We start from the raw sequence: 26,295 nt of genomic DNA on the forward strand, positions 1-26,295 counted from the left end.
GTTCTTGTCTCTGGGTGCATTCAGTTACTGCACTCATAACAGCAAAGCCACATGCTCGAATACGTGGCTTTGCCAAAGCACTCGAGCCAAAGCAGGCACGAGCTCCCACACACCTTCTCCCGGGTTAGAGTGCTTAGAGCATGCTTAAGCTCTTTAACTTAACCTGCCCACTGTGTCTTGTGCGATTTCTTCCGATCGACTTCGATCTGATTTGCTTTTTGTTTTTTGTCTGGTGGGCGTTTAGTAGCAGCATGTAGATGTAGTTTTAAATGACATTTAAGGTTGCAGGCTTTGCCTAAGTGAATGGCAACGTGGCCGCTCAGTACCACTGAAGCGTTTCTGAAATAGGTGTGCGATATTGGGGTTGGCACAAAAAGGAAAAACTATCACCGTGCAACCCATTTAAATGTCATTTTGTTGCCATAATACTGTGCCTCTACAGCCCGAGAACGCACTGCAAGCTTTGTGCAGAGGTTCATGCGCACTCACAACTGGTGACATGCCCCGCTGTGAAAATGTGTTTCGGTGATTCTTTTTTTAAATTCAAGGTAAGGAGTAGACCTATCCTATATTCTCGTTTATATGGTATTACAGGGTTCCTCTGGAGCATGAGGCTGTGGGCTTGATTCCTAAGTGCAGCAGCTGTATTTTGACTGGAGTGAAATGCAAAAATGCTTGTGTTCAGTGCCGTGGCGCATAAGGGCAATGCACGTTTTCAGAATCATGGGGGAAATTTCTCTTCTCGCAAGTGTGGGATCACATGAATTTGCAGCATACTTTTGATTGGTGGCGCAGGCACCTTTCTACACACCTCCGCAGTGCATTTGCAAAGCTTAAGCTGGCCCTTGTAGCTGAAGGGCCAACAAAGTAGGTGCCATGCTTTAACATTCCCTTTAACAGTGGACTGCACTGTACTTCAATTCGTGAGCACGTTAAGGAACTCTAGGGGGTAAAAATTATGGCATCTCTCATAGCCCCGTGTTACTTCTTAACCCCAAAATTGAATCAGTCGGGGCTCCGTCGTATTCTCTGCTGCTAGAGCACATATTATTTCTCAAACAGGGGCACGTGTAGTTTAATTTATATGAAGTTCCTTGTCCAATCTTTACAGCCCTTCTGAGCTTTGGGTCTCGCAAAAAGGAGAAACCACGGCCAAGATTCGTGCCGGATGCCTTCGTGCGTGGCGCCATCTCTTGGTCGGTTCAGGTGAGTAAAACCGTGGCCGCACATCTACCACCTCATTTGCTGCAGTCAGTTTGACAGCAGGTACAGAAAATGGGATGCACACAGTGATTGAGGCTCAGATTTTTGTTAACCACAGCCAAGATAAACTGCTTACATAAGATGGGCAGACAAAGGGTTTCGCATATCTCGGGACCTTTATCTTAGGATGCATTTTGTTTTCAATTCTTCTTGCCTTTCATTATCGGCCCAAATGAAGTAGTGCCACCATTATCGCTGGTATTGGCCCTCGGGGAAACGAATGACAACACCGTGTATATAAAACTTAACGGGTGCTCATCTTGTATCCCCCTCAGTACAGCAGTTCAGTTGTTGGGGCTTCAATCACATGTGTGTGACGTGATTGACTGCTAAAAGTTTGACAACGGTTCATTCTTCACTGTGCCATGTGAAATTGAATGTATAATACAGGCAGACAATTATTTTCCCAGTTCTGTGTGCGGTGCCTGTTTGGATGTTGCAAGCGCGTGGCATAACTCTGTCACGCTGCCAATCACTGCAGGTGGAAGACCAAGGCCAAGGTTGCGTGTGTGACTGCACCCTTGGCATCTCAGCCAGCTCACTTGTGCTGCTGGACGACGGGACTGGAGAGCCAGTTTTCGGCTGTGCGACTGCTGCGGTGCTTGGGTGGTCCTCGCACAGCAGCAGGTGATGCATTGATGGAGCCCTCGGCAGAACTCTTTGCATTGAGAAGCTGCTTGATTACAATGCTGATGCACTTTGAAAGGGCACTGTGCCGCTGAGTTATCTTCGGTGAACTGTGAACTTAGTATTAGGCATGGCATGTTGAAGAAGGAAATTTGTGTCATTCCTTCAGCAAAGTACCAAGTCTCAGGGACTTCCACCTATTGCAGAAGATGTTAATGTTAGGAGAATGCCTTGCGTGTTCCGTAAGTGCGTGAGGACTGGTTTTTCCTCGCACCCGAGAATAAAACTCGGTTACTCTGAAAGAAAAAAAAAGTGCTTCTTTTTTATAGCAAGCGTTCTCCTTTAGGCAACAAGGTTGCATTTTTGTTCCACCTTAATTCTTATTTTGCTATTGCAAATACAGTCGTCGACCGTTTATTCGGACCTCACGGGGACTGCGGAAATGTCCGAATAAACAGGTGTCCGAAAAAGCAGATTGAGAAAAAAAAATGAAATCCTTTATTTCCACGCACTTATTCGGGCTCGGCAGTAGGCTTGAAGAAATCGTGAATGCGCCGTTGCACGCTATTCCGTTTACGCGCAATCAGGTAAGCCTGAATCTCGGAGAGGGTCGTACGGCGGCTGAAAGCACAGTCACTGCTTGTACACGCTCCGCATGCGACGGCAGCGTAGCACATGGTGCGTCATCTTCCGACTCGAGAGTCATCGTCCGGCGGTGCAGCAAAAACCTGACGAATGATCTCGCCGTCGTCGAGTTCTGCGCACGTCAGTACAGCAGTGTCAGCACCTGTGAAACTGTCAAATGAGACGGTGTCCGGAGTCGCAATGCAACCACTGCGCAGGTCTCGGCAGAATGTTTTCCGCGTCAGTAGGGAGCACATCGGAAGGTGATAAATCTTAGGCCTTCCGGCACCCGCTTGCCAGCATTCCCCAGCGCAGTCTGCGCGGGCACTGTCGGCGCCATTAGACACTTGACACGATGTTTCCGTATGCCGCGTTGGATCACCGGAACCTCGACAAAGCACATACACAAAGCAAACAGCACCATGCCAACACCAGTCACACAAACGAAAAATGTGGCCTGCTCGCAGCGTTGTGCGCGAAGACACAAATCAGCTGCTAGATTGTCTTGACATGGCTTACTAAGCTGAAACCGGAACTACTGCAGAGCCACTCTATCGAACCAGGCAGAAACGATGATGATGAGCGGGGATTTCTAGTAGCGCCACTTCGTGGGGCAGCAAGGAAGCTCCGTTCACAAGAAAAATCGCGTTCAGCAAGTCGAACCATACACCGGTCAGAGTCGGTGCATCGTGATCTTGATCGAGTTCGCTCAAGGAGTGTCCGAAAAATCAGACGAGAGGTTGCAAGGTGTCCGAACTTCCAGCAGTTGTTATACATTGTGGTCTATGGGGAGGATGGCGGTGCCGCGAAACTGACCGAATAATCGGGCATGTCCGAATTTTTGGAGTCCGGAAAATGGGTCGGCGACTGCATTAAGGTTGTTGCAAACTCAACCCTCATTTTTCATTTTGGGAGCTGCTTTCATTTTCTATTTAAAATGAAGGAATGAATTTCTCCTATCCTCTTAACGTTATTGTTCGTCAGCTTCATAGGATTGTTACTTGACTGGAAATTGAGTCCCTAAGGTGTCATTATTCTTCTTGTTACTTAATATTTAGCTTCTCCAAACTCTACTTTTTGAGAAGCTACTTAGCAGAATATTTGAAAACTGGACGTCTCCTTCCTGCACGAAGTTACGGATTAGTCCATGGTCGTTACTTTGACACTCACCCTGTGATGTTGCTCTCGGTTGCAGTCTCAAGCTGTTCTACCACCAGGGGGAGTGTGTGGTGCTTCGGGCGCGTGACTCGGATGCTGATGAGGCACAGGAGATTGTGACCAGGCTGGCCTGCGTCACCGATGGATGCGAGGTGAGGAACTGTCACTTGGTTGCACTCTTGAACAATGCGAGCTCGCGTGGGCCGGGACCACCAGAATCCTCGCATCATGAGCACAGGATCCTAACGAGAGGGGCAGCTGTTACATGAAAGAAAGCTCCTTTTTTTTATTCATTTTTCTTTGGCTTTGCTTTCCCACCACTCAGCTCTCCTCTTCATTTCTCTCCCTTTCTTTGCCCTCTCTAAAACTCTCGACACATTTGACATGCTTCATATGCAAGATTGCCATTCTTGTTTAGAAAAAAATTGACATAGCCAAAAAGGAGAGGGGAAGGGGTTGCTTGGTAAAACTCACTGTATCCAAAACTACAAACAAAACGAAAACAACATAAACTGGTGATACGGTGAGTACAAAATTTGCGATAATTAAAATTTATTGAAAGGCCTTATTTGGGGGGGGGGGACCTCCACCACTGGAAAAGCTGGTGCTACCGTCGGCGTGACGTGGCATGAGTGATCACGCAGACACAGCGGCCGCGTCGGCTGCTTCGGAAGCGCCGAAGATAACTGAAAACAAAAGCTTAAACTCCCACCTGCGCTGCGGTTCCGATTAGGTGGCGAGGTTTTCCTGCCTTGGGTATCTGTGTGACAGTGTTTGAAAGCACTATAATAGGTAGTGGCTGCTTATGGAGGCGTGCACCATGGTAGGCTACTGCACGGTGCCGCAGTGCCGGACATATGCCAGGGTGCCTGGTGTCAGCCTTATTCACACGTAGCCACAGGACAAGAAGCTGCGTGAAGCTTGGCTCGCGAAACTTAGAACCGGCAAACAGCCATCGGCTACAACTCGGTATGCAGCAAGCACAGCCACCAAGAAGATTTCTGCTACGGCGTCGGGGCTGCAATGTTCGGTGAGTAGCACAAAACGCGCATGAGACGCTCGCCCGTGCCCGCTTACCGGCTAGTGTCATGATGCTGTATTTGGTCTATGAACTTCTTGATGCTAGATTCTGGCAAGTTCACCGGAATGGAAAGGGATTGGTAAGAAGCACATTAAAAAAGGGCATATGGCGCATGGTCATATGTTTGTGTTATGAATTGAAAAAAAAATGAAGAAAAAAAGATTGAATCGTAGCGGCGGCACATCACAGTCGCCGTAGGCGTCGAAGTCTACAGTGAAAGCTCGTTAAACCATAGTTAGCCAGAGCTCGGAAAAAGTATGTACTAAACGGTACTACTGTTTAGCCGAAATAGCATGAGATCGCCCATTTACCTGTCGAAAACGAAACACGGAACTCAGAGAGAGTGCGATGAAAGGGGATGAAAAACGTGCAGTATTTATTCACTTCGCGCAACAAAAGTGTTATTTTCACTTGATGCTGCGGCAGCCTAGCACGACGACAGTGACCTCATACATACTGAAGCTGCGTGCCAGCTTTTCAGCCAGCCCCTTCTTCTCGGCAAACACTCACATGGCAGATTCCTCGTTGGCGTTACGTATTCTCTGTGCACGTACGCGGTAGTGCTGCAGAAGTCCCGGGGTGCCTTTTTCATTGCAGGGTGCTGTTCTCGTCACCACGATTGCATTCACGAGGCTGACGTAACGCGCAGCTTCTGCCGCTGTCGGCCCTTAACACTCGTACTGTCGCTTTCTGTGTCGTCCTTATCACTGTTGCTAGCTGACACTTCGGCAACAACAGAAGCAGCGATGGCAAAAAGTTGAACCTCGTAGCCGACATCTCTTCATGGTCGCAGCAGTACTGAGCAATTTCTTCGCACTCCATATGCCACGCACCGTAGTCAACAGCAGATCTCTGTCGCGTGCCAGCGCCGACTTCTTAGCGTCGCGTTTGATAGCACGAACATGGCACGAACAATGTCTAATTTTTCTTCTATGCTGAGCACCCGGCGGCTTTTTTATCCAAACTTCGACATGACGTGAGTCCTCGCTTGCACGACGCCGAAATGATGTTGATGTTGATGTGGCTTCACGCGCAAACGCGCAGGGCGCTTGGCGGCCGCCTGATGGAGACGACGCACCGCCGTGTTTGCGCGACGAAGTGTAGAAACGCTACGTTTTAACCGATGCATACACATTGAGTGGGTACGATTCATGCAGATACAAAACACATTATGTACAATGGCTGCTGAGTCAGGGATTTGACTATACTACCTTTAAAACGAAGCTACTGTCTAAGCGGGTATGGTTTAACGACGTTTTACTGTATAATAATTATTTTTTAACAGCTCTGATAGCGCACACACAACAATGGTTGCTTGTGTACTGTCGAATGCTCATATTCTGCAGCCTAAAGCTCACAGCACGGTGTGAAAACGCACTTGCAGCAAAAGGATAACATTGTGCGTGGACATGCATGCAGACGTGCAGTCGGTCGTTGCGAACCCGTTCGATCGCTGCATTGAGGCTTCATTCTGTTATGCTCCATTTGGTTGTATAGAGACAGCCCACTATAAGAACATATTTCACATAGTTTACTCTCAGCGTTTGCCTAGCTTTCACGCAAGAAGCCGGTTTGGGAGACTCCATCGCGGCAACCGCGCGCTGTGGCTTTCACTGTCATATTCCGTAAAGGGATAGCGTCTGTAAGCGATTGCGTGCTTTCAGTTTGCCCGAGATTATTATATTAACAATAAAAACTTCCCTCATTTTGAGAATTCTTACAGAAATGTCCAAGAGGGCTGCCGCGTGGTGTTTTTATTGGGCGCCGTAAGCCAAACATATGAGGTGCGCACCGTGTTATCCCTCATACTACGCAAAGGAAGCGCTTCCGACAGATGGCGACTCCGTAAGTCCTCGCTGCCAGTATAGAATTTGGTACGCCTTTAAGTTGTTCATGCTGTAGTGGTTGCGAGGAATTTATTCGTGAGGAACACCAATGGCCTACAGAGCAACGCAGCAATAAATGAAAGAGATGACAACAAAATGCACGATGCTTTAGGGAATTAAAGGAATTTTTAAGGAATCCCCACGCAGCATGTACATTGCCACAAAAATTCGGATCGGTCGTTTTGAAATGCCCTCTACAATGTATCGAAATGCACTTGGCCCTAAAGGGAATAGATATTGAAAATTTTGAATAATTTATCTCAGTTAGTTAATTAAGCGCAACATAAAAAATATACTAAGGAGCGCCACAGGACGACAAACCATATGTCATTGGTTTCGTTCAGCTGTGGTTAACCACTTGTTTTAAATCATTGGTTCAAATTACATGAAGTATGCAAACGCTGAGAGCAAACTATGTGAAATATAATGTTATAGTGGTTATAGTCGGCTGTCTGTATAATCAACAGGAGCATAACAGAATGAAGTCTCAATGCAGAGATCATGCGGGTTTGCAACGACTGACTGCGCGTCTGCATGTATGTCCACGCACAATGTTTTGCTTTCGCTGCGAGCGCGTTTTCACATCGTGTCGTGAGCTTTAGGCCACAGTATATGAGCATTTGACAGTACAGTAGCAACCATTGTTGTGTGGATGCTATCAGAGTTGCTCAAAAATAATTTTGTAATGTGCCGTCGCGACGATTCAATCTTTTTTCTCTTCTAAAATCTTATATGTTTCAACAATGTGTTTCAATATCATTATTTCTCAAGCTGCACCACACTGCATGTTTATCGGTCTTCTGTGCATGCGATTTCCTGCTTCTTCCTTTTCGTAATCCAGACATGACCGTAACACAAACATGACCATGTGCCATGCCTTTTTATAATGTGCTTCTCACCGCTCCCTTTCCATTCCGGTGAACTTGCCAGTGTCTAGCATGAACAAGTTCATAGAGCAAATAAAGTGTCGTGACACTAGCTGGGTTTGCCGGTTCTAAGTTTCGCGAGCCAAGCTTCACGCAGGTTCTTGTCCTGTGGCTACGTGTGAATAAGGCTGACACCAGGCGCCGTTGCATATGTCCGGCACTGCGGCACCGTGCGTGCAGTAGCCTGCCATGGTGCATGCCTCCAAAAGCAGCCACTACCTATTATAGTGCTTTCAAATGCTTTCACGCAGATACCCAAGGCGGGAAAAACTTCGCCACCTAATCGGAACCGCAGCGCAGGTGGGACTTTAAACTTTTGTTTTCAGTTATCTTCGGCGCTTCCGAAGCAGCCGACGCGGCCGCTGTGTCTGCGTGATCACTCATGCCACGTCACACCAACGCTGGCACCAGCATTTTTCAGTGGTGGAGCTTGCCCCCAATATTGTCTGCCGTGGACAATCTGTATCGTGCGGCAGGTTGCAAGCGTATTGAACGGTAGTGCGACGGCCTCGCTAATCGTGATGGGTGGGCGCGATTCGCAGCAGCCGCTGTGCTTACTTACCATGGGCCACTGCAAATACTCATGAGGAAGCAGCTTGATCCATTGCCAAAAAGGTTACAAGGGATGATTTTGTAAACGCAACGTTACCGCATTGACATACAGTATTGGCCAGGCATGGAACTTCTTCTGACCGACACCGTGTCTCGAGCATTCCTACCGAATGAACAATGCCAAGTACAAGCGGAGGACATAAATGTTGTGGAGAGCTTACCAGTTCGTATAGATGTGGTTGAAAAGATGCGTGCTGCAACTCTGATGGATGACTCTCTGCAGAAACTTAAGACTGTTATCGTGTCAGGATGGCCGCGAACCGAATGTCAAGTGCCTCTGGAAGCCAAAGCCTAGTTTCCCTTCAGAGATGAGCATGTAGGGCACAACAACCTCATATACAAAGGGCAACATCTGGTGATCCATAAAGCTCACCGACCTGATTTGAAGAAGGAGCTACATGCAACGCACATGGGCATTAAGAGCACACTGTGACGTGCACGAGAGTGCATATACTGGCCTGGTATGAATGCTGAAATCAAAGATAACGTTGAGTCATTCGAAGTATGTCAAAGGCATGCACCACCACAACAAAGATAGTCGCTAAAGCCTCATCCACGATGGTATTTCCCCTGGGAGCACATGAGTTGTGACATAATGGAGCACAAAAGCAAGAACTTTCCGGTGATAGCAACTTCTGGGAGGTTGGCCAGCTGAACTCCTTGACAGCTGCCTGTGTTATCCAGAAGTTGGAGGCACATCTTGTGAGACACGGTGTGCCAGCAGTTCTTGTCACGGACAATGGCCCTCAGTTCTCCTCTGAAGCCTTTGGTAACTTTGCCACAGAGTGGAGCTTTGAACACTCGACATCAATTGTAGGCTACCCAGGACCAAACAGCACGGCTGAATCAGCGGTGAAGACTGTCGGGACGCTTCTCAAGAAGGCTGAGGAGAGTGGTGGTAACGTGGAGCTTGCATTTCTCAACCACCGCAACACAGCCCTGCAACATATCAATGCCACTTCGTCGCAACTCCTTATGGGAAAAAGAACACTGACACTCCTTTCCATGACAGCCACACTGCTGGAGCCAAAGGTTATAAATGCAAAGCCTCTCTTGGATTGCAAGAAATGCACCATGACGCCCCTTTATGACCAGCATGCAAAAGATCTCCACCCATTGAAAAAAGGACAAAATGTCACAGTCTCTCCCCATGCTAATAGAACATGGTCAAAGGGTACCGTGATGGAACAGTGTGGTATTCGATCATACGAGGTGTAAGTAGGCGACAGCACTCTTAAGACGCAACAGAGTGCACATTCAGGAAGTGCCTCAACCATGCCTTCGTGGTAATGCACCCGCTAGTCCACACAACCGCAGTCAACAGCCCGAGACATCTGAACCACCCGAGGACAGAGATTGCGTGGGGCAAGCTACTGAGGTGACCACACTGCTTAGGGAAAGGCACAAGTTGCAACATCAGGCAGACCCAGCATCAACTTTAGTGCGTCCACGGCAGGTCGCTACTCTGCCGAAGAAGTTCAATGACTTCATGTCTATAACGCCAAATTTCAACCGCAGGAGGATATTACGTGAGCAACCTACAGACGGCACCACCACACCATGGCACAAACCCCACAAACCCCGGGCTCCTTGTCAAGCAGACTAGGCCCCGCTGCCCCCCAAAGCAAGACGCTTATGGTGGCATAACCTCAAAAAAAAAGGGTCTCTTTGAAAATCTTGTGTCTTGCGTATGAGCAGTTCACAGTTCTCTATTTGTGTCACATTATCATCTCGATCGGTACTGTCGGCCTGGACGAACCTTTTACTGAAAGAGGCGGTCCCAGCTGGTGAGGCACTGTTTTGTGAATGGCGGCGCCAGGAGCTATGTGCGATCTCCGCATCGGGCTGACGTCAGGGAGCGCTCATGGTGACGAAGTCCACTGCCGCATCAGCCAGGTTGGCCTATGCACGGTGTGCTCGGTGCTCTTTTCGCGCTGCAAACCAAGTGAATAGCCCACTTGGGTGGAATTGGGCACGAGGGGCTCTGCAGAACATGCGACATGTAGCACTGCATGAGTCTCTAACTCAAGCATGTCTAAAAATCGAATAGCATATATATTTGACTTGCGAATCGAATTATTCAAATGTTCACTATTCAAATCGATTCAGTGATATTTATTCACACACCGCTAGTCTCATCATATTGTGGTCATAAAGTGTTCAGTCTTAGAGGCAAGAAACTAGCTCTGTCTGCTTATGTGTTTTGTTTTCTGTGTGTTCTTCAGACCCAGGAGCTGATGCTGTGCCGCAATGCTGTCGGTCAGCTGGGCTTCCACGTCCAGTCAGAGGGGCTCGTCACCGAGGTCGAGCCTCACGGTCTTGCCTGGGAAGCTGGACTCCGACGAGGATGTCGTCTGCTTGAGGTGAGTGGGACACTCGTGGCAGGAGACAATTCCGCAAACAAAACTGTGCTTGCTTCACTGCAAGAGCAGTCAATTCTAATCTAATTATTTTATAGTGACCAAATTCAAACAGCACAATGCAAGTACATCACAAACAAGAGAAAGGTTGCGCAGGTGTGACTAAGAACTAACGTTTATCGTGACAGGCGGCCTGAAGAAATAATAATCTGTGAAAAAATAAAGCTGAAATGCATGTTTGATGGTTATCACTGTAAGGTTTGCAGTGAGGCGGTAGGTTTGTCACTTAAAAAATTGCTTCTTCTTTTCTTATAATGTCAAGGGTGGGGCACCGATGCCTGTGTCACCATCTTCATGTATTGCCAATGCCTCCAGCAGTTCCAGCTGAAGCTGGTTCTCGTACTTGGCAAAAATGTGGGCCCAATGAGAGTTTCCACTGTATTAGCGCTATCAGTGCACTTATTTTGGTGCACTGCTGTTTTGGCAGTCTTCTCGGTGCTTCCCTATTTCGCATATTCAAAACTTTCAAATAACGAAATCTAATATTATCATGTTTCATTTAGCATTCAGACAGAGCAGTAACTGCAGTAAAACCTCGTTCATTAGGATTCAGGATGTCTACCAACCGGGAAAACCGGGAATTCTCAGGGATTTTGAATAGTGTGGAAATACTCTGGAAAACTCTGGGAGTCAGTGCTTATATCAGGCAAAATTCGGTGTAATCTTTTTTGAAAAAAAAAAATGAGTCATGGTATTGCTGGCTCGACTAACAGAGAAGAATCGTGAAGAATTTACTTTGACGCCGTGTCGTCGGCTGGAGGAGTTGCCAGGGTACAGTCAACGATCGGCTTTAACGGCACCATTACCTACCACATAGAGTCAGTGTACAAAAAACATCTGAAATTCCTGATGCAAGAACCCTTCACCGTCTGATTTTCCTGACTTTTTGCCTTGACCGCCCGTCCGAAGTGCATTTTCGTCGATTGAGTCGCTCATTGTTTTCATGCATGCTAAATTATATCCACCAGTGTTCGCGCAGCAGTTAGATGCGATGCACACCGCAGTTGTCAAACAAAAGCAAGTGCAGATTTCGGATTATTTCAGTGCGCCTAACGCATGACACGCTGTTTAGAGGTATAAATAAACATTTTATTTTTCACAGCCTACTTTCTGCATACCAGAGGACAAGTTACCAAGGACAAGGACAATGCATACCAGAGGACAAGTTTGAATTATCAGATTTTCCAAATTAATGCGGGTCGAAATAATGTGGTTTTACTGCATTGCAAATACGAATATTTATCTAATACATTTTGAATATTTGAAATTGTCAGCTTTGCATAATTAAGCAAGTCCAGCACAAGTTCAGTAAGTTCGTCCTGGAATAGCCCTAGCAAACATAAAACATCAGAAGTTATGTAGTCGAGTACACTACATCGCTCAGTGAGAGCCAGGCTATTCCTGTTAAAAGTCGCAATCATTTGCTCTTGCCAAGCAGATGTGGGTACGCGATCAAGGTGCTTATTTGTTTCCAATGCTGTAGTTGTGCTTTTAAAATATATGAAGCTTCGTTATAGGCAACATAATCACATAAACCTACTAATGCTGTGAATGTACTAGGATGTTAATGGCTTTATAATGATAGTGAAAGTAGCTATTCACTATTTAAGGGAGGATGTGGCTTTCAAAATCAACTTCCTTCTTTCTTCGTGGATTTCGATGAAAGTGAGCAGTTATTGCTAATGTTTCTGTGATGTTGCCGTAAGAATTTTTAAGTTATGTCTCAACAACATTTTTATTTACAAATTCTTTCTCTCTTTGGGCTTGTTCCAAGCCCGAACAACTTACGAAATGGTATAGAAGACCTATTCGAAGCACTGCGCATTCCAAAATGTGTGTGTTGAGAGCGTGACATTCAGATTTTTTGTATTTACGACATGACCCCGTTTAGTTGTCGTTTTCTCTGTTTTTTGGGCCGACTACAATTTCAGTAGAAAGTTTGTGGAATATTGTGAGCATAGCCAAATCTGTGTTGAAGGTAAACATAAAAAATTAGCACTTTTTACTTTTCTTGTCACCTTCACGTTAGGTACACACATTGGGTGCATAATAAATCCAAGAAAGTAAAGTTGTGCTGTAACTCACGGACAGTGATCAAGAAAAATACCTAAACAAATTAAATAAACACTCAACTTTGGTGCGCGATGTGCTTGGTTGCAGAGCCCGAGGCAGCGATGCCTGAAACGCCTGCGAAGTTGAGGAGTCGACACATGTGCTTAATTACAGAAACAGAGGCACCGATGCACACAATGCTTAGCCATGGGTACGAGGAGTACGTGAGTGATGTGCGGGGTCACAGGTATGAGAAGCCAGCGTGCGATGGGCTTGACCTTGCCGAGTCTGAGGTGCCGATGCTTGACAGGCTTAGCCATGGGTCCGAGAATATTGCCTGTGCGATGTGCTTGGTTGCGAAGTCTGTATAACACCCATGCTCGAAATCCATAGTCACGGGTCCGAGACCTTAAGACATGAAGGGATCTGGCGCTCATCTGTGACGTCCGAGTCGCACCTGTTTTGACATTCATCGAGAACACTGTGGTCGAGACGACCAAAGTGCACAAGGTGCAAGGATCAGACGACGCCCGTGCGGAGTGAGTGCCAGACCAGTGATGAAAAGAACTGGAGTCACATGGCAGGCATGGCCAATTGAAGGCTTGACAATGACCTTCAATCATTCGTTTTTTCTGTGCTTTTTTTCTCTGTGGAGGAGAAAGCTGAAGCGGAAGATTTGAAGATGGAGAAATGATCTTTCTAATGAAATGAAGATGGCACTCGGCCGCACCATTCCGGAGATATTGTGGCTTGAAAAAGCCGTTTTTTTCATGATATACTCAAAGCTTTTCGCCACCTTGGCTTATGGAACACATATTTTACAGCAATTGTATGTTGCTTTCAGTATTTAGGAATCGGATAGAAAAAGTGTTATAGAAGCTGAAAACGCAATTTACAAGAAACCAGTATTGTGGTAATTTTTCTTTTTCGATGCGAAATCCATATCCCCCCTTAAAGCATTCGACATGCAATTCTACTATTCACTTCAGGGGCTTTTTGATTTGTATTCGATTCAGTTTCAAAAATTATTCGCACGCCTATAATCAATTGTCTCGAAATGCAGATCTGCAAGGTGGCCGTGGCAACGCTTAGCTACGACCAGATGGTGGACCTGCTCAAGACGTCTGTGATGGTCAGCGTCACGGTCGTGCCTCCGCACAAGGATGGCAGCCCTCGAAGGTAGGTCACGACCGGCCATTTAGGACGCCACATTGCGAGGGCTACTTCGAAGTGCAACCGAGTGACCAGACTGCAGTGACCGCCACAGGATGAGCACTTGTCCCATCTCTGTGTTTGCCACTGTCGTTGCACTTGGAATTAGTACTCTTGATAAGTTGGAGCTTACTACACTTCACCATTGTTCTGCAACAGAGTGAGAAGAAAAAGGTATAGTTGAAAAGGATTGTGCAGGCATATTACATGTAGACGAAGTTGATGAAAGCTGAAGAAAAGCAATGTTCCGGTGACAAATCTTGTTAGCCTTGGTGCTTTAAGTATACGTTAAAACCTTGTTAATTCGGAAAATCAGATCATTCGGACACGTCCTTTGGTCCCGACAGGCATATGCATTATTTAATGCAATGAAACTCTCGTTAATTCAGACATGCTTGGCCACACATAGGTTCATTCGGACAACTCTCGGAGCTCGGCAAGTGCGGAGTGCTGCAAGTGTGCGATGCAAAAGAGCAAAAACGGCGTTAGCGTCCATCGAAACGAAGCAGCGGAGTTTGTGTTGTCATATTCATCAGTGGAAATCGTACGTGAATGACAGTAACGGCAGAACGCTTCGTGCCTATTTTTTTGCCTTTAAAACCTTTATTCTTGCATGTACCACCACGCATAGCGCTGCGTTTGCTGCGTGCTTTTGTGGCTGTGTAGTCGCCATCCATGATCGTGTCAATGGCGGCCGCGATTTCAACCGCAGTTGCAGCAAACGGTGGCTTAGTTTTGACTCAGTGCATGCATCGGCTGCATGCCTTCAGAAGTGCAAGGTCGCTGTCCATGATCGCGTTGACAGCGGCCGGCCCCGGTTTCGGCTGCAGTGGTTGCAGAAAACAGCAGTGTCATTTTTACTTGATGTGAAGCTGTCAAAGATGAAGTCTACGTCGTGAAGGGGGGCAACCTGGCGAAAAAATCATGGGGATGCATGCACAGCAGTGAAAGATTAAGACACACGCCACAGGCGCACTGTGAAGGAAAACGTGAGGCCGTCGCCGCTCGTCATCAGTTCTCGTAATCAGTCACGAGATGATGAGAAATCCAGCTTCTTCACTGCTTTTCCGCAAAATAGAAACAGGACTTGCCGATTCATTCAGTAAATAAAGGCATGTTGCCGTAGTAAACATTTATTTGTTGTTTTTTTGAAACCCTCGATAATTTGACATTGGGTTAATTCGGCCATTTTTTTCGGTCCCTTGAAATCCGAATTAACAAGGTTTTACTCTATATACATATGCGCAGGGGTGACCTCTGGTGGATGAGGGGGGAGTGCTAGCCTCTTGGTCTTTGGTGCTTTTTCAGGACTGCACCATTATTTTTTGTATCTTCCTCTTGGCAGATCATTCTTGAAATGAAAACCAAAACTTCTGTTCTCAGTCTGCATGCAGTTTCAGAAAACCTTATATATGCTATTAATGCGCAATTTATGTGCTTGGCTAATACAGCAGAACCCTATTTATAAGTTTTTCAAATGATGACAGAAAACAAAGCGTAAGAGCTGGCAAAGTAACATAGAGTAAACCACCGAAATAAATTAAGACCATGCTTTTAACTTGAAAATAGGGGTGCGCAAATACTCTAATATCACCGAATAGCATTGAATGGTGAACATTCGAACAATTCGATAATCGAACATCAACAACTTGACTTTTCGAACATGCAATATATTTGTTGTAGAGAACCGCGCAGTGCCATATGTCACATGTGCTGCGAGCCCCTCGTGCTCGATGCCACCCAAGCGATCCTTTCGCTTCATTTTCGGTGCCAAGGAGCTGGCACAAAAGTATCACACGGCTGGCCCGAAACAAACATGACCAGATTGCATACATTGGTGTGGACAAGTGACCGTGCAGATATTGGAATGTTTGACAGGTGGCAAAGAAGGCTGAACCTGACAATGAAACTGCACAGATGGTGCCTGCTTTTTACTGTCAGCGCCGGCTATGTGTGGAGTGGTGATCGAGTCGTGATGTGCGGTCCTTTCGCTTGTCATACAGATTGGTCTTGCAATAACCCACCTGCCGTAGAGTTGGGATAGCCCTTCTGTATTTCGGAGAAAAACCGGAAAGCAAAGCTTTCTTTGCCATATATAAGAGATTGCTGCTAAGCACAGGTCCGCTAATAAATTGAGAACCTCACTGGTATTCAGTACAGCAGAACATCACTAATTCAGTAGTTTCAGAGAGAAGAAAGCACTTGATTCTGTAGTGAATTCTTGAACACCACATTAACTGACTTGTCAGAAAATCTCTTGGTAATTGAGTAAAGCTTCAATGTAGAAATATTTTAGCACTACAGACTTCTCTTCCTTTTTTAGTGCTTCTTTCTATGGCCGTACTAGCTACGCACGATGAGAAATGTAGCCTCCATGCTTGCGCAGATGCCATACAGTCGAACTTTCCAGCCACTGTGTTTTACATGTGCTTGCACTTTCAAATAGTCCACCTCGGGCAAGGCACTTGCAATGTCCCCTGCTAGGAATTTGAAAAAGCAAACAAACAAAAAAGCATCGCACTTTGGAAGCGACATGGAGCTTCTTTGTCAGTGGTTTTCTCGGCATCGGCACCTTTTTTTTTTGTGCATGCCATGCTTACGGTATGGTACTTCAGTGGTCTGTGGCAGTGGAATTTATGAAAAATAGCGACAGTCCGGTCCGAGAGCCAACATCGAGATTTTCGTAGATAGCTCATACAGTGAGTATAGATGAACTGATGGTTTGATGGGTGGAATGTTTAATTTTGGAGCTTTCGCTATAACAACCTTTGAGAATAACCAACTATTTGCTGCGGTCCCCTGATGTTCGTGATATGGAGATTTCACTGTATCGATAAGAATATTTTCCAGACCTTCATATACTGGGACTGAGTCATAATCAGTTCTGGCATACTAATTTGCCATTCCCTTTAATAAGAGTGGACCGTACTGTATATCTTGATTTCTATCTACCTATTCATTTATTTCAACATACTGCAGATCCAAAGGGCTATCGCAAGAGTGGGGAGCAGAAAATACAAAGATGACAAAATAGGAACGAAAATAGAGCAATACAAGATATGATAAATAGCAGTGGTTAACAACATACTGTTGAATCTCGTTAATTTGAACGCTTAATTTGAACTTCTGGTTTATTCGAACAGACGCCGTGGTCCCATTAAGGTTATGTGTATTCTAATTGGTGAAAACGCCCGGTAATTTGAAGACGCAAGCATTTTGGCGGTTAATTCAAGCATACCATGCGCAGGGTGTCTACCAACTGGGAAAACCGGGCATTCTTAGGGATTTTGAATATTCTGGAAATACTCAGGGAAATCTCAGGGAATTTGCGCTTCTATGAGGGAAAATTAACTAATTTTATTGAAAGGGAACGAAAGTCGCTAATGCTGGCTTCGAATAACAGGGAGGGATCGTCACGAATCGTCTTTGACGCCGTGTCGTCAGCTGGAGGAGTTGCCAATGAACAGTCAACGACAGATCTTCCGGATGCCCGATTTTTGGGACATGCCCGATAATACGGACGGCTTCGCGGCACCACCACGTACCCCATAGAGTCAAATTATAGAAACGTCTGAAACTTCAGACGCAAGAAGCCTTCAACGTCTTATTTTCTGGACTTTTTGCCGTAACCGCAGGTCTCAAACGGCATCAATCAAAGCCACCACCGCCGCCATTTTGATTATCTTGCCACCTTGAACCGTCGCTCTTGCACGCAGATCCGCTAGTAGCCGTAGCCACCACTAGCGCCTCCTCTAGGAAGATGCCAGGCAGGTATCGCGCTCGCCCATTGTCATCAGCCGGCCGCGCTGTTGCAAGCTTTGGCTACACGTTGACGCCACCCTCTGACATTATCTTGCCCGGCGCTTGGCATGGCTACTCGCTTGCCCCAGGCTGTTATGCACGCTTCTTGCAGCAGTTAATGCTGAAAGCGGCATTGCCAATACGCATGATATTTATATTGGTGTGCCTTGCATAATCCGCCACCAGAAAACATTTGCTGTTAATATTTGCTGTGCCTTTTGTTATTCAAATTGACCTGATTTTTCGTGTGAGAATGGACAGCAAGGATAACTAATGAAAAACACGAAGTTAGTATCGCCTCGTGGTACAAATTTATTGCCGGATGCTTACAGCCTGAGCACCTTGCAGGACAGGGTTTCTTTCTCAAAATTCTTCGCAACAACGTTTCTGTCAGTTACCCCCAAAGCATAATTTGTGAATAACGGCTTCTTTAATTTTTTTTTCACTAGTTAGAGCCGCTGCTGGCGGTGACTCATGTCCTCGCTGCCGCATGTAAGGATAGGCACATCCATGAGTGTGCTGACGCTTCTCTCCACACAAACTTTCAAAGGCTTTGGGATGGACTTTCCGTTTAAAAGCACCATCTCGGCAAATCTTTTCAGCACTGCTAAAAGCTTCACAAGCTCTTGACTAGGGTAGCGCAGCCCGACCCGATCTTGGTGAGCCATCAGTCCTTGAAGTGGCATTTGTGCTTTGACTCCTTCCGTAAGTTCAATGCATTTTGCGCAGGAGAGAGACCATGTAGCTGCCTTGAAAAGTAGCCTCTGACCAGAGCGACACTGGCTACATCAGTTGTAGGGAAGCATGGCCTTGTCGAAAGACAGTCTTCTTTAAAACACTCTTCTGCAAGTTTCAAGAATTTCTCAGCAGAGCCCAAGACTTTGCGGGTGTCCTGCTGAGTTGTGACGAGTTGCCCTGAAGAGAAAGAACTTCGGACGTTACTTCCTTCAGGTGCAGCAACAATCCCAGTTTTTAGCATCTTTTCAAGTCCATACAATGCGCATTTCACATCCAGTGCATCATTGCATCCAGCACTTTGGCGCAGAAACCCAAACATTGATTCGATTAGATCGCTATACATTTCTCGCGTTAGCACAAACTTGAACTGTTTTGCTGTCAAGAGATAGCAGATGCATTGCACATTTGACTTCGTAGTGAACACCAGAGCGCGATATGTTTCTTTGCTGAAGAAGTTCCCGGGGCGACTTGCATTCCTGAGGCTTTCCATGTAGCTGAGGAAGTCATTTTCTAGCCCCTCCAACCTTTCATCATCAATATCTATGTAATGACGAGCATCTTCGTTGTTGAGGTGGATGTGCTGCTGACAGTTGCTCACATCATGAATCATGGTCATCACGGTCATCATGAATGCGACTGTAGACCCACTGAGGCAAATTCCAGATCACAAGTGTGGTCTGCCTGATCCTTCAAATAGCTGAGTGCTGCAGTGACAAGAGCAGAAAACAATTGCACGGCCGACATGACATTCATCTTTTCAATGTTTGAAGGGTATACAGTGAAACCTCGGTAAACCGTAGTTGTCCGGAGCTCGGAAAAAGTACGTACTAAACAGTAGTACTGTTTAACCGAATAGCATGAGATCGCCCACTTACCTGTCGAAAACGGAACTCAGAGAGAGTGCGATGAAAGGGGAAGAAAACATGCCGTATTTATTCACTTCGCGTGACAAAATTGTTATTTTCGTTTGATGCCGCGGCGGCCTAGCACGACGACGGCAGCGGCCTCAAACTTACTGAAGCTGCGTGCCAGCTTTTCAGCCAGCCCCCTCTTCTCGGCAAACACTCGCATAGCTGATCCCTCGTTCACGTTACGTATTGTCCGTGCACGCACGCAGTAGTGCTGCAGAAGGCCCAGGGGCACCTTTTTCATTGCCGGGTGCCGGAGTTTGGAATACTTTTCATTTGGAATAGAGTTACTTTATCACGCTCCTGTTCTTGTTGCGACGATTGCATTCACGAGGCTGACATAATGCATAGCTTATGCCACTGTCGGACCTGAATTGCCCGTGCTGTCGCTTTCCCTGTCGTCCTCATCACTGTCGCTAGTCGACACTTCGGCAACAACACAGGCAACGATGGTGAAAAGTCGAACCTCGTAGCCGACATGTCTTCGCGGTCGCAGCAGCGCTGCCGAGCAACTTCTTCACATTCCAAATGCCACACACTGCAGTCAACAGCAGATCCCTGTTGCGTGCCAGTGCCGACTTCTTCGTGTCACGTTCGATAGCACAGACGATATCTAATTTTTCTTCTATGCTGAGCACCTGGTGTCTTTTTTATCCGAGCTACAGAACGACGTGAGTCCTCGCTTGCACGATGCCATAACGCCTCTTGCACGGTGTCGAAATGATGTTGATGTGGCTTCATGCGCAAACGCACAGGGTGCTTGGAGGCCATTGTTCCGATCTCTGAGGCTTGTTGTTCTGCCGGGCCGCCCGATGGAGACGGCGCACCACCGTGTTTGCGCGACGAAAAGTTGAAACGCTACGTTTTAACCAATCCGAAAGCAATAAGCTGGTACGGTTTATGCGGATACAAAACACATGTTCAATGGCCGATGAGTCGGGGATTTGACTTCACTACTTTTAAAACGAAGCTACTGTTTAAGCTGGTACGGTTTAACAAGGTTTTACTGTAGATGCTTTCGTGTGAGGAATCTTGGTCTCACAGTTGAATGCAGCTGCATCCTGTAGAGAGTCTTCAAGTGCTTGGAGGACACTTCGTGCTTTCCACCAATGTCTAGCCAAAAACTAGGACCTAATATTTTTTATTATATGGCTCTGATCAAATTAAAGAAAAATTGGTGCTGAATGATCTGGAGGATGTTTGGCCGTTATCTGTGCAGCGCCATTGCAGAAAGTGTCCATAGCTGCAACATTCATTTTATGATTGTCGGTGACAACACGAACTCACGAATTTCCTGCATCTTCTTAGTTACAAAACGTGTTGTAGCAGCAAACTGTTCACCTGTGCACCCTTTTGCGAAAAAGTATTCTGCGGGTACCTTGTACCTCCCATTCAGCCCACACAGCAAAAAATGCACAAGTGAATGTGCCAAGGTATTATTTTCAGATTCTGGAACAAGGTGTTGTAAGTCTGAGCTCATATCTACATCCCCAACAAACGCATCCCTTTGTTTGTAGTATTCCAATCTTTGCTTGATTCGCAGCTCGTCAACCACAAGTCAATATCCCTTTGTCTGCGGTGCTTCCAGCATTTGTAGCTCCATTCCTGAATGGCAGTGAATTACTGCAAATCATATTGACCGCAAAAAAGACGGGGACATAGGAAGAAAACACATAAACAGCACAGGCGGTAACTTTCAACTGTTTTATTCATAGCAGCCAGTGGGCATATATAGGCAAAAGGAACATGCGCAGATTGCGGCAAACAAGAATGCACATCAGCTTAGCGTGGCAACCAATTATCAAAAAAATCTATTTCCGCTTGAAACAACCTAATGGAGGTATCGCTAACACAATCTTCACCTTTCTTATTTATATGGTAAGCCTCCATCAGTTCACGTGCAGTCTGGTCATGGCTTGTGCTGTGCCGCCTGTGCTGTTTATGTGTTTTCTTCCTATGTCCCCGTCTTTTTTGCGGTCAATATGATTTGCAGTAAATACCAACTAGGCCAAACTGAAGTTCTTCTGCAGTGAATTAGTTCGGTGAAGCCAACATCTCCTGTAACAGTCCCTGTGTACTTCCGGAGGGTATTTCTGCATGGTAGACAGGGGAAGTCCTTCACTGTTGATGTACTCATAGGACCTTGCTGATAAATTCCTGAGCACTATGCAGTGCCTGATTGTCGTCTCCGACCGCTGTGGCTTCTTAGCACGGTAGTTTTTCACTTGATCGAGCAGTTATACAGTACTGCTCTGGCATTGCCTTGTTCAGCATCATCAACAACTTTCATAAATGTGTTAACACGGCACTGTTGCTTGAGCTTTCGAAGTTCTTTGTAGGCGCCAAGTCTTTTTTAAATTGTCAGTTTTCTCCTCTAACGCGGGCTGAGAGTGCGCGGGCTGAGAGTATGTCAGGACAGTTGAAGTTGACTATGCAGCTGCTGAGAGAGAATCTCACTTGTGACAAAGTTCGAGCTTCATACCAACGAGCTTGATATCAGTTGGTAGAAATAGCTCATACTCTAAAATAGTTGCTTCTATATACATCTCTTTTTATTCGTATTTGAAGATGTTTGACTCAATTTGCAATGGGCTTTGCCATTTCTTTTAAGGATATTTTATTCGCTGTGCATTTTGCCAAGCTCCGCCTTATGTTTTCTTGTGAATAAAATAAACACTACTCCTTACTATTCAAGCTGGATCAATTCATATTTTTTATCCACATCCTTACTAGAGAATGACTGCTTCGGGTTACATAGTGTCAGCTCATCTTGACATAAAACATCTTGACATAAAGTTCTGTGTCACTCAGAGAAAACCTGAAAAACCTTGTGGAATTTGGAAATGTCAACTTGGTAGACACCCTGGTGCTCCGACAATGCTCTTAGCAGCGTGCCAAATCACGTGGTGGCTTCTCTGACCAGCATTGCTCTGACCCCGTCATAAAGGAAACGGCATAGGAGAAATTTCTCAGCGCCGTGCATGGGGGAAAAAAAATGTGGCTGAAATTTCATTCTCTCAGAAATCGCAAGATCGGCATTTCTGTATTGCGCCGTAATGCTCTAGCGGCACTTGCATCAAAACACGTGCCGCAGAAGGGTTCGGCCCTGGGTTGATTTTTCGGGGCTCACCATGGCAGCAAACAAGCCACAAGTGGACGAGAACAATAAGAGTGGACCCTACGGTGACGTACGTGCAGGAAATTGGGATCATTGGGCCCGTTCGACCACTCTATTCGTACTTGTGTCTGGTTCAGCCGGACCGCTTGTTTCGCATAATCATCTGCTTGCGTCAGCTCTCGCTCGCATTTATTTTGGTTGGCTTGGTTGGTGTTGTTCACGCTTGTTTTTTTACGATGGAGTGTCTACCGAGATGTCCCGATAGAAAGGTTGTTGGAGACAATGCGCCATATGTGATTTTGTACGACAAGACATACCCTGAATATAAGGATGCGAAGGTGACACCCAGTACCTCATTTTCCTTGTCTTTTGAACACGACGACGCCGCAACAAAAGGCATCACACCCGCATGATTACGATCAGCGGCAACAACTTCGTCATCTCGATAAGACGTGACTAGCTGTTAAGAACGCCGGATGAAGAAGGTAAACATAGCACTGATCTGTCAGCAGACGAAGGAAAAAACATGCGAGCACGCAGAGGGAAGCAGCAGCAGAGGCCCAGTCCTGGCCTCGGCAACTCCGCTGCTTCGGTGGCAGTAGGTGGCAGAGGTAGTTACTACCATCCAGCAAGCTGGCAGGAAAGCAAATTCGCTTGCTTCTCCCACCCTTCTCCACAATGACGCTGCCCTCGCCCTCCCTCTCAACCCCCTCGTAACATCCTCATCTTTGATGGTCTTCGCGCACTCGTGCCTCCGCGCCGGTACTGCCAGCCCTGCCGGCCCAGTGCCAGCTTAGCCTCCTCCTTGAATTTTCGTTTTCTGCTGTTTTCGGGAAGCAAGCATTGGGAAGCAAGCGTCTATAGTGTGCACAAAAAAAGAGCTGCATTTAAATGCATCAGTGCGGTGATGAAAAGGAGACACGTTCAACTTGTGATGATGTCTGGTGGATGTAGATCTAGCGTGTGTGGTGTAGCTCCTGAGTAGATGAAATCGCGGAGAGTTAATCAGAATATGGAAAAACGTCAGATTCAACGTAGGCAGGAAGAGACAGTGGCAAGCTGAGAACTGTGAAGATCAGAACTAGGTGAAAAATACCTATTGCAGCAAAGAAAAATCAAGCGTACAGCTTTCTTGTCGACAGATGCAAGTTTGTCAATTATCATATGTTTTGTGCGGGCCTCATACGATCGAGCCATACTCGAGTACTGAATGAACTAGTGTTTTATGAGGGAGAGGTCTTGTGTTTAGAGGGGCTGAACATAGAGTATCTTGTAGGTATCCTATCTAAACAGTGGTTGCACATCTGTCTAATGTGAAGTGACCAAGACAGATCCTTAAAACATATAAGACCAAGGTGTTTATGCTGGAGCACATTTTTTAGTGGAGAACTGTTGAACGAATAAGTGAAAGAAGATGGAAAAGAGTGTTTAATAAATGACATAGAAAGTGTTTTTCAGAAGTTGATTTGTATCTCCGAAGTCTCACACTATGAGGGAAATGGTGAAAATGAACTGTTAAAGTGTCGGAATCATTAAGAGTTTCAAAGGTTTGGTACAGGGCACAATCATCAGCGTACATGCAGATTTTAACAGGAATGTTATGCGGTAAATCATTTACATAATTAGAGAAGCAGATGTAAGATTGAACCTTGAGGCATGCCAGATGTTACACTCGAAATGGATGAAGAGAAAAGGAGCAATCCACTTAACTAATGCATGGTTGTCGAGGATAATGGAGAGCTCTTTCAACAGTTTAATTGTGTGCAACAATGTCAAATGCTTTCAATAAATCCATAAATATTGTGTCAATTTGGTCACACACATCTGGATGATATCATGAGTGATTTCACCAAGTTGGCCAGTCGTGCTGAAACCGTGTCAAAAGCCACGTTGAGCATCCGATAAAACATCATTTCATTTATCTCCAAAAACTCGCTGATATTTTATATTTGTATATCATGTGTTCTAGTATTTTATGGGAATGAGATGTAAGGAAGGTCCATAATTTGATAAGGACTGTTTGTTCCCAAATTTCTACTACGAAAGAGCTTTAGTGTATTTCCAGGCTGGAGGGATGACATAATAATAGTTAAATAACAACTAGTCCATAATGAGTAGCTAGTGAGGAATGCATTGTCTGCGTAACAGTGTACAGGTAGACCGTAGGTGACAGGAGAAGATGAAGATTGAGGGCAGTGTTGGGGTGGCCATGTTTGTCACCGTCTGCAACCTCCAGCTCGTGTCACACAAGTCGACACGATAAAGATCCCGCAGCCACCCCATCAGCCGCACATTAACATGGAAGTATTCCACACTACGCCATGAAAGCTAGGCACGCAGATCCACCACCAAAACAGACCAGCATCATGATCGCACCACTGCAAGCCTTGGACATACCCAAGTACACAGGATCAGTGGATGATGGGTCCGTGGAAGACTGGTTTCACCTCTTCGAGCTCCAGGCATCCTCTGCATCGTGGTCGGAACTTAGATGTGGTCACCACCTTTATAGATTACGTCACTGGTGAAGAATTGCTTCTACCTAACGTACATGCTTGATAACGGATTGTGAGAGAAAATCGTGGAAGAAATTATCAGTCGATTTAACATATACGCTGGAGACCCCCGCATGATACAAAAGCTAGAGACATTGGAACTGGTTTGCTGCAGTCACCCACAGTCTCCATGCAGTGATCATCATCAGTACCTACCAAAGCCACGTATGACTAAATCGTCATGTTTCTCCTGTAGTGATTCCCCAAAAAGATGAAACAGAATCGCATGCCTAGTATACTTTCGCCACACCCAATGGACAAAGTAAAGCCTTCATTCGCTGATCGACATTCAAGTCACTTTCCTTCAAGACCAAACCTTCCAGCAGGTTTCTCCTCCATGCTGAAATTATCCTTATGCGCGTCTGCATCACGCCGTCGGGCACCTGTCACCGTTGAACCATTATATGCATTCACTACTTGTACGCGCAGCCCACCATGTGGTTTCAAGTCGCACGATTCTTTGATGACGCTGATTGCTTCGTACTTGCTTAAAACCTCTAACTATCCCGAGACAGACCTTTCAACGGAACAACGTGGTGAAGCCACATCCACTGCGGCATCGTCCAGTGACCGACTACCTGGTATTTCAGGCTGCATGGACGAAATCAATGGGAGCAACCAAATTAAGCCAGCTTACTTTTTGCTAGGGCACCACTATGAAACCACCAACACTGTATGTTTATTTTGTGACAAAGAGCATTTACCTTCATCAGCAGCAGATGAACAGCTTACACTTAGAGTTAAACTGATTTGCATATCTCAAGCTCTTCTGCTCACACTAGACTTCAACAAACCACTGACATTGCAGAGGCATCAAGGCCACCAGATATCACACATTGTCTACTAACAGAAGTGTTTGCACAGCACAACGTCGCATGGGTTGCAACCTTAGAAGTGGCTTCTCAAGAAACTCGCACATGGACTTCACCATCAGACAAGCCACAGCAGAAAGCGTTGACCGAGTGACTCCAAGAACAAGTTCGGCTCACATAAGGACAAAACCGACACGGCCGCCGCCGAAAGAGAGTGCCATCGAAAGAGCAGATGCAATACCAAGAAAGATGCCTAAGCCCTATTCAACTGAACTGACAAACAACTCGGCCAGTATGTCGTTTTCCTATGAGTGAACATCGTCAAGGACATCTTCAGTGCCAGCAATCAAGACAGCACCTAATACGACAAATGAAAAACAGCGCAAGTAATGACCAAAAGGACAGGTGCGATCTTCTGGCATGCTAAAGCAACTGAAATATCACCTCAAAAACTTTGTGCAACACGCACTCGTTTCAGACAACGCATACGTCCAACCACCAG

General features: G+C 46.1%; 1 protein-coding gene across 8 annotated transcripts in view; it reads left to right on the forward strand.

Moving 5' to 3' along the window:
• The window catches only part of LOC135903460 (signal-induced proliferation-associated 1-like protein 2), a 222,478-nt gene that overhangs the window by 149,426 nt on the left and 46,757 nt on the right, over positions 1–26,295 (forward strand). For all 8 annotated transcript variants that reach the window (XM_070522588.1, XM_065433782.2, XM_065433783.2 and 5 more), the window contains 5 exons: positions 1,112–1,206; positions 1,745–1,890; positions 3,710–3,824; positions 10,403–10,540; positions 13,713–13,828. In XM_070522588.1, coding sequence (XP_070378689.1) covers positions 1,112–1,206; positions 1,745–1,890; positions 3,710–3,824; positions 10,403–10,540; positions 13,713–13,828 — 610 coding nt within the window. The remainder of the gene's footprint in view (positions 1–1,111; positions 1,207–1,744; positions 1,891–3,709; positions 3,825–10,402; positions 10,541–13,712; positions 13,829–26,295) is intronic.

This window comes from Dermacentor albipictus, chromosome 7, assembly GCF_038994185.2.
Source record: "Dermacentor albipictus isolate Rhodes 1998 colony chromosome 7, USDA_Dalb.pri_finalv2, whole genome shotgun sequence".
Lineage (NCBI taxonomy): Eukaryota > Metazoa > Arthropoda > Arachnida > Ixodida > Ixodidae > Dermacentor > Dermacentor albipictus.